The sequence below is a fragment of the Perca fluviatilis genome, chromosome 12 (genome assembly GCF_010015445.1).
Source record: "Perca fluviatilis chromosome 12, GENO_Pfluv_1.0, whole genome shotgun sequence".
NCBI lineage: Eukaryota > Metazoa > Chordata > Actinopteri > Perciformes > Percidae > Perca > Perca fluviatilis.
In genome coordinates this window covers 34,915,632-34,930,798 of record NC_053123.1, presented here as the reverse complement: position 1 = coordinate 34,930,798, position 15,167 = coordinate 34,915,632, and the positions used below count along the sequence as shown (strand labels likewise).

General features: G+C 42.4%; 2 protein-coding genes across 2 annotated transcripts in view; both read right to left on the bottom strand.

The window, feature by feature from the left end:
• Positions 1 to 15,167, bottom strand: part of tgfbr2l (transforming growth factor beta receptor-like) — a 435,413-nt gene that overhangs the window by 126,156 nt on the left and 294,090 nt on the right. The window lies entirely within an intron of this gene.
• The window catches only part of LOC120570023 (titin-like), a 208,193-nt gene that overhangs the window by 104,828 nt on the left and 88,198 nt on the right, over positions 1 to 15,167 (bottom strand). The window contains 21 exon segments of the mRNA XM_039818258.1: positions 535 to 816; positions 1,166 to 1,444; positions 1,532 to 1,819; positions 1,914 to 2,192; positions 2,285 to 2,563; positions 3,142 to 3,420; positions 3,852 to 4,133; positions 4,739 to 4,994; positions 5,126 to 5,412; positions 5,509 to 5,787; positions 7,340 to 7,618; positions 8,314 to 8,592; positions 10,174 to 10,455; positions 10,570 to 10,848; positions 10,954 to 11,241; positions 11,550 to 11,828; positions 11,945 to 12,226; positions 12,831 to 13,109; positions 13,199 to 13,480; positions 13,704 to 14,267; positions 14,588 to 14,866. Coding sequence (XP_039674192.1) covers positions 535 to 816; positions 1,166 to 1,444; positions 1,532 to 1,819; positions 1,914 to 2,192; positions 2,285 to 2,563; positions 3,142 to 3,420; positions 3,852 to 4,133; positions 4,739 to 4,994; positions 5,126 to 5,412; positions 5,509 to 5,787; positions 7,340 to 7,618; positions 8,314 to 8,592; positions 10,174 to 10,455; positions 10,570 to 10,848; positions 10,954 to 11,241; positions 11,550 to 11,828; positions 11,945 to 12,226; positions 12,831 to 13,109; positions 13,199 to 13,480; positions 13,704 to 14,267; positions 14,588 to 14,866 — 6,162 coding nt within the window.

Here is a 15,167-nt window from a genome sequence, read left to right as displayed (position 1 = left end):
CTAGTGGGGAGACCCAGGCATTAAACCTCTGGTGGGTTGTGTCACCTGAGGGTCGTTAGTCACATGAGGGTTGTTAGTCACATGGGAGTCATAGGAGGTCGTAGAGAGTCGTTAGGAGCCGTTGGGAGTTGTTGGGAGTCACATTAGGGTCATTAGGGCCACTAGTCAGTCAGAACTGAAGAAGTCTCTTGGATGAGAGGCAAAACCTCTTTAAGAAATTCTAGCAAGTCCACTTGCCTTGGATTATCACAGGGAACAAGGTCCCAGCATGTTTTAAATTGCATTGCACAAACAGAGCGCCAACCCAAGCGGAACAACGGAACGAGTGTTGAACCAAGTTGCCAGCCTAAGCAGTCGACAATACTCCATCATATTGGATGGATATATAAAGGGCTTGTAAAAATGTTACGTATTTCAGCTTTAAGCAATACAAAAACAACTCTAACTAAAACATCAACCTCACACTGAAGAGCCAGTGAATCAGAAACTCAGACCATGAATAATAAATGATTAGGAAGTCAGTGAGAGGCTGACCTTTAACGGTAAGTGTGGTGCTGCAGCTGACACTGCCAGCATCATTCTGAGCTTCACAGGTGTAAACTCCATCATCATCAAAGCTTGTGCGGAGCAGTTCCAGGACTGCTACTGAATCAACAAATGATGTCCTGTAGTTGCCCCCATCTGTGACCTTGGTGTCGTGTTTGTACCAGGTCATTTTCAGAGGGACTGTGCCACTCACTTTGCACTCCAGGCGGAGTGACTCACCCTGCTTCACAAACTTAGTGGCAGGGAGTTTCAGCAGAAACTCAGGTGGTTCTGGAAAGCCAAAATACAGACATATTAGCTACTGGAAGATGTAGGGACTGTTAAACTAGATTGTTACAACAATTACGTGAAGTGAGCAGATGAGATAAACTGAGTAGATGAGCTGACAATGATGGGTTAACAGCAGAGACGGGATGGTTGTGGAAAAAGCAAGTGCATCACAAAGGCAACAAACAGTTCTTGATGAGAAGCTGCAGCAGTGTAGAAGCTTATAAAAGAGTAACAATGGAAGTGCGGCGAAAGCTGGGAAAATGTGACAGAATCCCTCATTTTAGCCAGCAATGCATATGTGAGATGAATACAGCAACGCAAGAGTTGATTTAAAAGATGCAAGTCAAACCTTTGACTGTCAAGTCTGCACTACAGCGTACAGAGCCAGCATCGTTACTGACTTGGCAAGAGTAAACGCCACTCTGGGTGACACCCACTGAATAGAGCTCTAAGAAGCAAGACAGTCCCTCCAGCCCTGTGAAACAAGTGGGCCCGGTCATGAGCTCGGTCTTGTCCTTGAACCATTTGACCGTGAAGGGTGGCGTTCCCTTAAATGTGCCTTTGAAGCGTACAGTGCCATTGGGTAGAGCCGCCTGGGACTCAGGCAGCGTCACAAAGCTGGGAGGCTCTGAAGAACAAGACGGACCATGTTAAAGAGGTACTCACCTTTGGTTTAGGATTGCACAAACAATCATGTTGGAAAGCACTGTCTAACCTTTGACCGTGAGGGATCCACTGCAGTTGCAACTTCCCGCTGCATTGGTCAGTTTGCAAGAGTAGGAGCCTGCGTCAGATCTCTCCAGCTGTTCTATTTCGATGGACACATTATTGTCCTGCTGAATGAGTTTGTGTTTTACACCACTAGAGATTTTGATCCCGTCTTTCTGCCATTCCACAGAGATGGGGAGGGAACCAGATATTTTGCAACAGATCTGAACAAAGGAGCCCAATATCTCTTGCATGTCTACCAGGGGTTTGATGAAGCTTGGGGCAATTACTTGTTCTGTTACCAAAGGAATCATAAGAAAGTAATTAGACTTTATTCAACATCACTACGTCACTATGTACCACAGGAGTTTTACATTTTTCACACCAACCTAGTACGATCACTTTGACTTTGCAGGTGCAGCTACTGATGTGGTTTGCCACCTCAAAGACATACTCTCCTTCATCCTCTTTCTGAGCAGACTGAACCCTTAGGCTGCTGATGTTATTCTCAAAGATCAGCTTGTGCTGCCTGATGGACTGAAGCTCCCTGCCATCTTTCATCCATTTCACTTTGAGCTCAGGGGAGCCAGTTACCTTACAGTCCAGACTGACTGGATCTCCGACTGTAACCTTTATCACTTCAGGTTTCTCTGTGATCTGAGGTGGCTCTACAATGCAAAGTAAAAAATGTATAGAGTTTCATACAAAGTTAGGACCATGGAAAGATTTGATAGCCATGATTAGTTAAGCACAGGTATACCTTGCACTGTTAGGGTGGCAAAGCACTTATCCTGCCCAGCCTCGTTTACCACCTGGCAGGTGTATTTCCCGTTGTGTGTCACCTCGCAGGCAGGAATCCTGAGAGACGCCACATTGTTTTCAAATGTTCTCTCAATCTTTGTATCCTCCAAAATCCAGTTATCATCTTTTTGCCATTGTACAGAGAGAGTGGGAGAACCCTTGACAACACACTGAAACTCTGCCATTTTACCCAGAACAGTGGCAGCGTTCTCAATTCTCTTGGTAAATGTTGGTGGTTCTAGCAGAGAAAATCAGCGAAATGTTAAAGTAAACTTCCGGTTTTTACCTCAAAAGATAAAAATGTGGATTTGTAACAGTGCAGATCCATTTTTGGGACACGACTGAAGAGTGGTGTCGCGACGTCATACATCCATGGTTGATGCTCCAAGCCCTTGACCGGCAGCTGATAGGATGAACGTGTCACGTGGGTCTGGATACTCCCGAATTTCAAACTGACTGTCATGGCGGCTCGTTGAGAATACGATCTAGTATTTCACGAAAATAGTTCATTGAAACGTGTTACTAAAAACATTTTAAACAAGAAATAGGCCGTACAGTTGCTGAATCTGTCTTCATTTCAGATCGACAAAGGTCAGTTTAAAGATTTTTGTCTACTTCTACTGGATAGTCGCGTCACATTCAACTGATAATTTGCATAAAGATGGGCTTTTTTGATGCGCAGCATTCTTTCAAATGCAGCGCCGCCTTCCCGGGATGCTTTGCGGGCGTGTTAAAGTCGCTTGACGTCACCCATAGGAATAAAGTGGAGAGTCGCACGGCCAGGTGGATCTGCACTGTTATTCTCATCAGACCAACCTTTGAGGTTTAGCGTAGTCTTACAAGTACAGCTTCCCACCTCGTTGGCAACCGTACACTGGTATTCACCGACATCTACAGTGTCACATTTGTGCACCTCTAGACCCACAGTGTCACTCATCTGGGAGAACCCATGTTTAGCACTGGGTTTGATCTCCTTTGCTTCTTTGTGCCATGTTATCTCAAACGGACCAGTCCCAGCAACCTGACACTCAAAACAAGAAGTGGAGCCCTTCACAACATCAGATGGAGCCAACTCTCTAATAAATGATGGCGGTTCTGAGATGAGAGAAAGCAAATTGTCATCTACCTACCTTTTTCTTTTGAGTTCATTATTTTCTAAAAATAAATATATGCCACAGGATATATGCCATCAGTATTTTCTCAACTGTATAAAAGATGCCGTTTTATAAAATAGTGATTGTCAGTATGAAATAATCTTTTTGTTTTAAAAACCCAACATTAAAACAATCAACTGGAATCAATGCCAATACAATACTATAGTCGTCTGAATAAAGGCTTTTAAACTTTTTACAAAAAAAGGGTGCTTTTCTTCTTTTTTGAACTTCAATGGCAATACAGTTATTTCAAGCAGAATGTCAAATAATCTTGGAAAGACGGCCTCTACAGTCTTTGAGGAACCACTTCCTACAATTGACTATTCTTAAAACTCCTGCACAATGAGCACCATGTCTCCTGACACAACTAACCTTTGACCTTGAGCTCCGTGCTGCAGCTCTCACTGCCAGCCTCATTGCGAGCCTCGCAGTAGTAAAGCCCACTGTCTTTAATATCAGTTCCACAGACTTCCAGAGTGGCCACAGAGTTAACAAAGGCCATCTTGTACCGATCGCTGGGGCTGATCTCCGAGCCTTCCCTGAACCAGTAGATGTCTATCTCAGGTGTGCCGGTCACCTGGCACTCAAACATTTTATTCTGACCGGGACGGACCACGGACACACGAGCCGGGGTTCGTGTGAACTTAGGGGGCTCTAAGGAACAAAATAAAACAATAGACGTAACCACCAGATAAGGCGATGATGGGGAAAACTCTGATCTCTGTAAGGTTGACAATGTACAGTATATGTTTCCATCCAAATGTTCCAAATTTTAAGCAAATCAAATATTCCATCAGTCGGTAGTTCATTGTTTGACTAACTTTTCCAACTCGGCAAAGTATGAAACCTCTTTGCAGTATTTAGACATTGTGGAATTCCTTCCTTAACCCCTCCTGTCATTTTGGAGTTTCCCTAAAAGTGGAGAGGCTCTCCAAAAACAGAGCTACAAAGGGTCACAAACCATATATAAAGAGCAGTGTGAAGGACCTCTTTTTCGCCTTCTTGTATTGGGGCAAATCCCTTTGAATTTAATGTTGCGCTTGCTTTTTCTTGTGTCTTTTGCGAGTGATTCGAGCCCTTGATGGCAAAAGCAGTGGGAAAGTGGGAAGTGCCTAAGAGTCACATTTTTGATTCACTTTTAATTGAATACTCACAAAGTGGAGGGTCAGCGTTAAGGCAACATTGAAATTCAAAATGTCCATAAGAACAGATGGATGGAGACATATTTACTGACTCAGTTTAACATAAAGAATGATAACCTTTGACAAAGAGTGTTGCCTGGCATGAAGTGGAGCCCACATCGTTCTGTATTTCACAGACATAGTCTCCAGAATCTGAAGTTTTGGCAAAGAAAAGCTCCAGTGAGCTTGAAGTGTTGTCTTTGATAACAGAGCAATCGGCACTGGATGAAACCTCCTTCTTGTTTTTAAACCACTTGATGGTCAGTGGTGGCGTGCCAGAGACCAGTACGTTAAACTGGACTTTTGAGCCAGGCAAAACATTCATGGATTCAGGCTTTTCAAGAATCCATGGTGGTTCTGGAAGAGAGAAAAAAATGAAATAATGCTTCTGAAACCTGCATATGGCAAATATCCTTTTAGCTGTGTAACTATAGTTTGATTAGACATATCAACTTGTGCTCAAACCTTTGACAAACAAGATCCCAGAGCACTGGACAGTTCCTGCTTTGTTTTTAGCCATGCAGGTATAGCTGCGCTATCTTTACTGTCAAGATTTGAGATTTCCAGAAAAGCAACATTTTCAAAGAATGTGCATTTGTGTTTCTCATCAGTCTGGATTTCTTTCTCATCTCTGTACCATTGTATGGTTATCGGCAGTGAGCCGGATACAAGACACTCCAGATGAGCAAACGATCCTTTGATACCTTCCGTCTTTTTTAGTTTTCTTGTAAAAGAGGGTGGAATTATTTGATCTGAGTTAGATAGAAGAGAAAAGAGGTGAGAAGCAACATTCAAAGTAAGACGTAACTAAACAAAACTTGTTTCTAGGTTACACATTAAGAACTGACCGAGAATGGTGAGTGTGGCCTCGCAAGAACTTTGGCCGGCATCATTTGAAACCTCGAAGGTGTAGTCACTACTGTCACTTTTCTCGGTTTTGATAATCTTGAGCACAGAGCTGGTGTCTGTGCCATGTATTTTATATCTCTGGCCTGAGGTCAGCTCCTTGCCGGCCTTTAGCCATCTGGCCTTGAGGGGTTTTGTGCCCAAGAACCGAACCTCCAGCGTGGCCGGATCCCCCTGAGTCACACTGACAGACTTGGCTTCCTCTGTGACCTTAGCGGGCTCTGACATGTCAAACAAAACAGTCAGAAAAGAATCCAAAAAACGTGATTTACTACAACACAGCATCGGACTAAGAACTGAAGTCAATAACAGACTAGAGACTTTTTAAGATGCATTTGGTCCTCATCAACTCATGTCATAAAATTATCATGTGACAGTTATTTTGATTTGATTGATTTTGTTTCATTTGATAATCGATTAATCGTTAAAGTAATGTTTCATGCAACAATGGCAGAAAATTATGTTTCCCGTCCCTCAAATATGAAGGTTTCTTGCTTTTCTCCGTTTTGTATCATATTAAACTTAATGGGCCCTATTTTAACGATCTAAGCGCATGGCGTGAAGCGCCTGGTGCAGGTGTGTTTAGGGCGTGTCCAAATCCACTTTTACTAGTTTGACGGCAGTAAAAAGGGTCTGTGTGCCGGGCGCCTGGTCCTAAAGGGTTGTACTTAGTGTCTTCATTAATCAGAGGTGTGTTTTGGGCGTAACATACAATCAACCAATCAGAGATCATCTCCCATTCCCTTTAAAAGCCAGGCGCGTTTGGACCTTATGATGGAGGATTTGCACCGTAATATTTTTATTTGTAATCTTCTGCATGTGTGTGTGCTGCTGTGTGTCCCTGTGTGTGTAACAAGCATAGTGTGCGTGCGCTGTGCACGAGCCTAGAAGCATTTTACTAATGCTCTGTTAAAATAACAATGAAATGCTGCGTTATTGACTTTAGACCAGGTTTTTGTTGGTCAATGGCGTGATCACTTCCCGCTGCCTCAAGATAGCAATATGCCCAGAATGCACCTGAACACACCTCCCTGTAAGACCAGCGGCCGCAAATATGGGCGCAGGTGCACTTGCTATTTAAACAACGTGGGCGCTGGACGGGAAATTGACAACTGCGTCGGTCTTAAACTAGCAAAGACACTTGAGTCGGGCTTTACGCTGCGCCGGGTGCATGATAGGGCCCAATATCTTTGGCATTTTGACGAAAGAAGTTAGGGCTGCAATTTATTTATTTATATAATAATATTATTTATTTTCTGGATGAATGGATTAGTTGTTTGGTCTCTGAAATGTCAGAAAATGGTTACAAATTTGGATCAGTGTTCCCCATAAAGCCCAAGTCGACGTCCTTAAATGTCTTGTTTTGTCCACAACTCAAAGATCTTCAGTTTCCTGTCCCAGAGGAGAGAAGAAACTAGAACATATTCACATTTAACAAGCTGACATCAGAGAAGTTTTACTTTTTTTCACTATTTTATTTTAATAGTTGACAACTAATCGATTAATCCTTGAGGCTCTAGCTTTATGACACGTATGTTAGATTGAGAGAAGTGACAACTGTTCGTCAATCAAGTGTTCACAATTTGTAAACCTTGGTAATTTGTTAACTTGCTTCAGTTTACAACTGGGATTTAACACTTAGTTTGGTTGGCCATTTGAGGGAAACTTCCTGCTAGTAAACTTATAAATGTGTGACTTAATGAGTTGATAAGGATATGCCTGAATGCACCATTGGAAAGTTTCAAATTGGAGTTCTCGAGTATGTTAACCAACCTTTGACTGTCAACACAGCAGAGCATGTCTGGCTCCCAGCCTGATTCTGCGCCTGGCAAGAGTATTTGCCGTCATGTTTGCTCTGTAAGTTGGTGAAGTGGAGCAGAGCAGTGTTGTTTTCATATGAAATCTGAATGTTTTCAGCCTCTTTGAGCTCGTGGTTGTCTTTCGTCCATGACAAGGTCATGGGCTCTGAGCCCTTCAGAGTGCACTGCAGAGAAACCTCGCTGCCAACCAACGAACTGAGGTTCTGCAGCTTTTTCACAAATGATGGTGGTTCTACAAGGAAAATGTTTATAATAACATTATTGGCTGCTCTACTGAATGTTAGCCTCGTAAAGTCAGACTTCATCCTGCAAGCTCAGTGTTTTCTTTGAGATTTATGTTCAGAAAACAATCCACTGAGGATCAGCTGAGCCGGACACAGTTTGGACCAATCAGAGAGGCTTTAGTGTTGAGACTGTGTCTGGCTGCTTCTCCAAACTCCTGATCCAGGGTAGTATACTCAATATAAAGGAAACCTGACACAGCAGATCTATTTCTAAACTCAAATAAAAACTGATTTTGTTGGAGTTTCAACATTTCTGTAGGAGACACATTTGTTTTCATTAAAAGCAAAAGCCAATGACCACTCAGATTTAGCATTGAATGCTAAACATACATACAACATACATATAGAAGTATACAACATGTATTACAAGAGAGGGAACCCTCAACCTGTGTTGCTCTTCCTGAGAGAGAACCCTTTTTCTGTTTAAGGGTCTAAGATGGATGGGGATTTTTGTACCATATAAAAATTACTTGACTTAATGTTGCTGTATCTGTGAAGAAATAAAGCCTACTGAGCATTGCCAGATCAGAATTAAGCTTTACGAGGCTATATAATATAGGTATGGAGCAGATTTAAAATGTGGGTTTTTCAAATGGCAGCAGAAACTTTGATTTAAAGAGAAGTCCATAGCAACTAAACAAACCTTTTAGTGTCACTTGACAATCACAGGAGGCCCTCCCAACTTCATTCTCAACAGTACACTGGTACAAACCGACGTCTCCTGCCTCTACTGCCAGCACCTGCAGGGCTATCAGCTCGTCTTTCACAGTGATCCGGTGTCTCTTGTCATTCCTAATCAGCTTTGTGTTTTTATAAAATGACACAGTGAAAGGGGCGGAGCCAGAAACTTGGCCCTCCAGCAACATCTCAGAACCTTTCACCACATCTTTGGGCTCCAAGCTACGCACAAACAATGGCGACTCTAGAAGAGAACAGCGCAAGTATGACGTAATGATGATGCCAAAAAGTCAAAATTAAAAGAATCCACTGGATTTTTATTGTGATGTTGCAGATGCTTTTTCTGAGTGACTTCTTCAGCTCTAATGACAGTCAAGACATCCTCAGTTTTTACCCTGTAGAGAGGCCACGCCCATTTTAAGCCAAAGAGGTCAACAGTGACCCATCCACATTTTTGAGCGGCTCTGGTTCTGGAAGTGATTTTCCCTATTCAGTATGTCCATTGATGTTTCATTAAATGCTAATATAAAGAGTTTTAAGCCTGGAACCAAGCCAACCAGCTTACGAGATTTGATTTGGTGCAAAAGAACATTTTGAAAATGGCAAAAAAGGCAAAGGTACAAGACTGTGTACATAAACTGTCATAGACTTCAGTGGTAGCAGCTAGCTGTTGTTCGCGGGTTTGAGGGTATGGTAACATCTCCATGGTAGTAGCGAGCTCCACCAGTACTAATACTTCTCCCTGACATCCTGAATAAAACAAGTTTTTTGTAGGGCTGTCAATCGATTGCATTTCTAATCGCAATTAATCACATGAGTGTCCTAGTTAATTCGCCAATAATCGCGTTCTAAATGTACTTTAAAAGGGATATTTTTTCAAGTTTTAATGCTCAAGTGGTATTTGAGACTCGACTACTGCTCAAGGAGTTTTGTTTCCGCTAGCCGTCCTGTTTAATGTTTAACAGAGGATTTGTGGACTGCATGCATGGGAATGAATTACAAAAGGAATGCATTTGAATATATTTATAAGTCACTAAGAGGGTCTAAAAAGTTGCTAAATCTAGCGAGAAAGCCACCAAGTTGGCAACACTGTCCACAACGTTACTGCTGCAGTTTCCTGATTTTCCAAACTACGGAGCCAAATCACTGAACATGGGTGCGTTAATCACGCGTAAAAAAAAAAAAATAGTGGCACTTAAAGAAACACCAAAGATTCTTTTGTACCTTAAAATAATGTTTCCAAAATCGTTTCAGTGGTTCATAAACTCGTAACAGGGTGAACGGCACTTCTGCATTCGCTTTGCAGCCCTCTATTGGCTATAATCGCACTATGCAAGTTTGCCAGATCGGGTAGCGGATCTGTAGTTCGAATGAGACATAATGGACACAATTCCGCTTCCAACCTGTAGGGGGACCGAAGAGGAAAAGTGCTTTGGTGTTGCTTTAAAGGAATTTGCATTAACTCATTATTAATGTGTTAATTTTGACAGCTGGCTTCTACAGGATCAGAAACTATCGTTTCACAATATCACTGCTCATGGTCAGTCTACCTTGGATTGTTTAGACATTGTGGCTGATAATTTTACTACTTTTTTGGAGAAAATGAACGGGATGTTTACTTCCGTAACCACACTGTTGAGTTCTGTAGTCCCACCAGTGGTTCTCAATTATGTCCTCGTCCACCAGAGGGCATGAGAGAGGCGTCTTGACAGGATAAAAACTGATGATTTGTCATTGGAACCGAAGAAAAGAAAAATGTCTTCAATGTCAAAATAAAAGTCTTCATTTACCAAAAATGAGAGTGAAATAAATGACTGAAACCAACCTTTGACTGTAACTGTGCTGCTGCAGCGGTCACTACCAGCCTCGCTGGACGCCACACAGACATAATCTCCACTATCCTCTACCGCACAGTTGACTATTTCCAGAGATGCCACTAAGTCAATCAAAGACATTGTGTATTTATAGCTGGAGCTGATCTCCATCTCATCCTTGAACCATTTAAAAGTGATGACGGGGCTGCCCGTCACTTTGCACTCCAGCTTGGCGGAGTCGCCGCTGGTGACAAGCTTAGTCGCCTCAAGCTTCCTCACGAACGTGGGAGGTTCTGAGAGAAGAGGTTAACATTCGTTATCAGACAGAAGACATTATGTTAGTATCAAAATATATTGACAAGATGACATTTTCACGCAGCTAAAGACACAATACTTTAAAAAGGCACCTTTTACAAAGAGGACTGCGGTGCAATCCACCTTCCCAGCATCGTTGGATACTTGGCATGTGTATTTTGCCGAGTCATTGGGTTTCACAGAGTGAAGCTCCAAAGAGCTTGAAGAGGCATCTTTCTTTATGAAATATGAGCCTCCACTTACAATCTCTTTTTCGTCTCTGAACCACTTTACAGCTAAAGGAGCTGTTCCAGTGAAGGCTGTTTTGAAGCAAACAGTGGTTCCTGGTATAACATCCTGGTTGTCTGATTTCGCTGTGAACACTGGGGGCTCTGGAGGCCGTAAACAAAACAAAGATTGCATTTCATGTTAGCATGAAATCATTCAAGGATTGTACACAACAAAAAGAGGCACAACATAAGCCAAGCATTTATAACCTTTGACATAGAGCGTGCCGCTGGTTTCCTTAAAGCCGGCTGAATTGGTGGCTCTGCATTTGTAAACTCCAGAGTCAGCTTTCTCCAGCTGTATAATTCTCAGCGTAGCAGAGGTGTCTTTGAATTCAGGCTGGAATTTGGATCCAGACATGATCTCCTGGTCGTCTTTGAACCAAGCTATGGTCATGGGTTGAGACCCAGACATCTTACAATCCATGGAGACATCATTACCAATGTTTCCATCAACTCTTTTCAGAGACTTGGTGAAAGTTGGAGGCATTATCCGATCTGGTTGTTGAAGAAAAAAACATCTCAAGCATTAACACAATTTCATATTGTTTTTGTAAAAGAATCCCTCGGCTCAAATCTAAAAGTAAACGAGACTCTTCACACTGTTTTTACTTACAATTAAATCTACTGCAACGTTTCAGTTAGTAGTAAGTCCCAAAACGTTATCTTAAAGTTAAAAACTATCAAACAACTGTAGTATTTTGGAAGTAAGACATTGTGAGCAACTAAGACTGGTCAAAATTTCATCATTTGTAAAACAGAAGAAGCATGATCAAATGTTAAAGAAGCAGAAACCAGGCGCTAACCTAAGATTGTGACTGAGCATGTGCACTGGTCTTTCCCAACTTTATTTGACACCTCCATCTTGTACTCTGAAGTGTCTCCTTTTTCTGCCGTGAGAATCTTCATGCTGGCAATATGGTCCTTCAGAGTCATCTTATATTTACGCCCACTGATCATCTCCTTTCCGTCTTTAAACCATTTCACTTTAAGGTCTGGGCTTCCGGAAATTGTGCACTCCAGTGTAGCTGAATCGCCTGCAGTCACACTAATCGACTCTGCAGGTTCTACAATTCTGGCAGGTTCTGGGATAAGACAGACCCATTAGTTATTAAAATATAGGCGTTTACACACAAGAACCTTAAGAACTCAACATAGGAGCTGAAATACAAGCATCTCTGCATCTAAGATGTCAACTGACCTTGCACAGTCAAGGTAGCTTCACATTTTTGTTGACCAGCCTCATTCTCAGCTTGGCACGAATACTTGCCACCATGGCTGATGGCCACTGTTGTTATCGACAAGCTAGCAACATTGTTCTCAAACACCATCTTGATGTTTGGATCGTCATCTCTCAGTGTTTCAGAGTCTTTCATCCATTTAACAGAGATGGGAGCCGAACCCTTAACGGTTCCCTGGAGTTTTACTGTATTTCCTTTCACTGCTGTAGCACTCTCAACCCTCTTTGAGAAGGTTGGCGGTTCTACAAAAACAGTTAAAGAGTTAAAAACTTAGTTTAAAGCTCAACATTAACCCTCAGTCAATAACACAGCTTTAATTTCAATTCAATTTTATTTATAGTATCAAATCATAACAAGAGTTATCTCAGGATACTTTACAGATAGAGTAGGTCTAGACCACACTCTATAATTTACAAAGTCCCAACAATTCCAGTAATTCCCCCAAGAGCAAGCATGTAGTGCTTGGTCTGGCTATCACCAGACCACACCAATGTTCAATCTTTTAAGATTGAACATTGGTCTGGGGAGTCTGCTCTGTAGTTTCTACTGCCAATCAACCAATCAGACCAACGATCGTGACGTAGCAGCGACAGCGGCATTAAAGGGTTGCTGCGCTTCGGTGGCCGCTATGTTGAATGTAAACAAGAAGCTGCTTGGTTGCTTCTCTATCGTCATTGTGCTAAACCCGCCAATAGCCACCAGGTGGATAAGCCAGTTTGTGATTGGTCCCCGCAAAATTGTAATGGAAGCAGGATAGATAAAAATACAGGTTTCCAGCCTGATCTGCAGGGAGAAATCAAATTGCCGGCAGATCGGGTTTACCCAGCCTAACACATCTTTACTAACCTTTAAGTTTAGCTTGGGCCTTAGTGGAGACTTTCCCCACATCGTTAGATATGACACACTGATAATCTCCAACATCTGCACTTTCAAAGGTCTGGATCTCCAGCCTTGACAAGGAATCCTGTGTGATTATTTTATATTTCTGATCACTGGAGATGGCTTTCTTATTTTTTAACCAGCTGATTTCAAAAGGAGCGGTTCCTGTGATCTCACACTCCAGCTGAGTTGCTGTTCCCTTTACCGCCTCTACTATCTGCAGCTCCTTTCTAATGGATGGTGGCTCTGGGTGTCAAAAGGGTAAGTATGCAGTTAATACCAAAGGTTTTCTGAATTTGACAGTGAGTGTAAAGTAAATGCAAGATTTGACAAACCTTTAACAGCTATAAGGGTGTTGCAGCTCTCGCTGCCGGCATTATTTGACACCTCGCAGGTGTAACTCCCACTGTCTGTAACCACAAGGTTCATTATCTCCAAAGAGGCAATTCCATTCTTGAAAGAGATTTTATATTTGTCTCCATCACCAAGCTCTCTCTCATTCCAGAACCAGTGCATGTGAAGTTCAGGCGATCCTTTAACGGAGCACTGTAAGCGTGCAGCTATACCTTGTTTCCATGTAATCTTAGGTTCCATTTTCTTAACAAAGATAGGGGGCTCTGAAAGGAGTGTTTAGGTCAAAAACACACCAAGATCATTGTCAAAAGAGAGACAATAAACAAACACAAAATAACCAAGACAGAAAAGTGTGAAATACAAATGCAAAAGGAAAGACAAGAGGATAGCGGAGCATAGCGTTAGCGTCAGCAATAATCCACTTGCTCATTTCACAGTTATACGTTTTCTTGAAAGCTAACGGAAAGATCATCTTTAGGATCTTACCTTGAACTGTTACCACAGCCTCACAGGATGAACTCCCAGCCTCATTTGTGGCTGTGCAAACATATTTCCCAGAGTCCTTCAGTTTGGACTTGGGTATCTCAACAACAGCCACCTTGTCCTCAAAGGACATTTTACACTCCAAGCTTAGGTGGACTTTTTTGCCATCCCTGGTCCAGGTGACGGTCACACCAGTGTCCTCGTCCACCTGGCACTCCAGCCTCAGAGGGTCATTGACAGCAGCTGACGCTGGCTCAATGGTCTTAACAAAGCTGGGCTTCTTGATTACCTTGAGCTCTGTCGTAAAAGTAGCAGTGCCTACCCTGTTGGAGGCCTTGCACAGGTACACTCCCTGGTCTGTCAGCTCAAGACTTTTAATGTGAAGGGAATACTTGTTCTTTTCACATTTCATTACATAGTTCCCTTCGGAGGAGATGGCTATGTTGTCCTTGTGCCAGACAACTTCCATGGGTGAGGATCCAGTGAGTAAGCACTGGAGCACAGCTTGTTTGCCCACATATAAAGTCATTGGGTCTGGTTGTGATACAAATACCGGTGGGTACAGTTCTATGGAGAGCAGGTAGAACATGTAATTGAACAAAGTTTTAAAAAGTCAAAAAAATTACACTATCAAAACATAACCTATGCAATCTCAACTTGGTGGTCGATGTAGATTTAAACATGAGAAAATGTGATCCTCAACATCATCATACCTTGCCAAAACGTGACACCAGATCCAATTTATTAACAAATCATGACTTCCACATTGCACCATATTGAGTCAGGGAATAAAAAAAGCATTGCAAATATGTATATAATTCTCTCTCTCTCAAACAGACACACATATAAAGCAGGAATAAAAAAATGAGGTCCCACTGGGGTCTTACCGGTGACGATGAGCGAGGCAGTGCAGCTGTCAGTGCCATGCTTGTTTGAAGCCTTGCAGGTGTATTCACTGCTGTCGGCTTTGATTGGGTTCATGAGCTCCAGGGAGGAACTGGTGAGCCGGCTGAGGATCCTATACTTCTCGCTCTGTTTGATCTCAATGCCAGACTTGTACCATTTGAAGGTGACACTCGGGGCTTCCTCAATTTCACATTCGAACTTGGCTTGGCCACCGATGTTTATCTCCAGAGGTGTGATTTTCTGCCTAAAGACAGGTGGCACTGAGGCACACACAGACAAAAGGGTAAATGTTAGTCATGGAACATAAGGAACTCTTGTACAACATTGACAGATCAGGAACAAGGTATGGTGAAATGTATGATGGTGGATACAGGATGACTGTGGAGGAGAAAAATAGCACATTAGCAAGAACATTAGCCCCATGGTTTAACGAAAAACTGCTATCATTGATTGTACATGGGGCTAGGGTTCAGGCTAAAAGGAAGAGAAACAAAGAGTTTGTGAAAAATGAAGCAATGTCAAGTTGAAGACCTGAAAGCATGCAGAGAGACATTGTGGAGA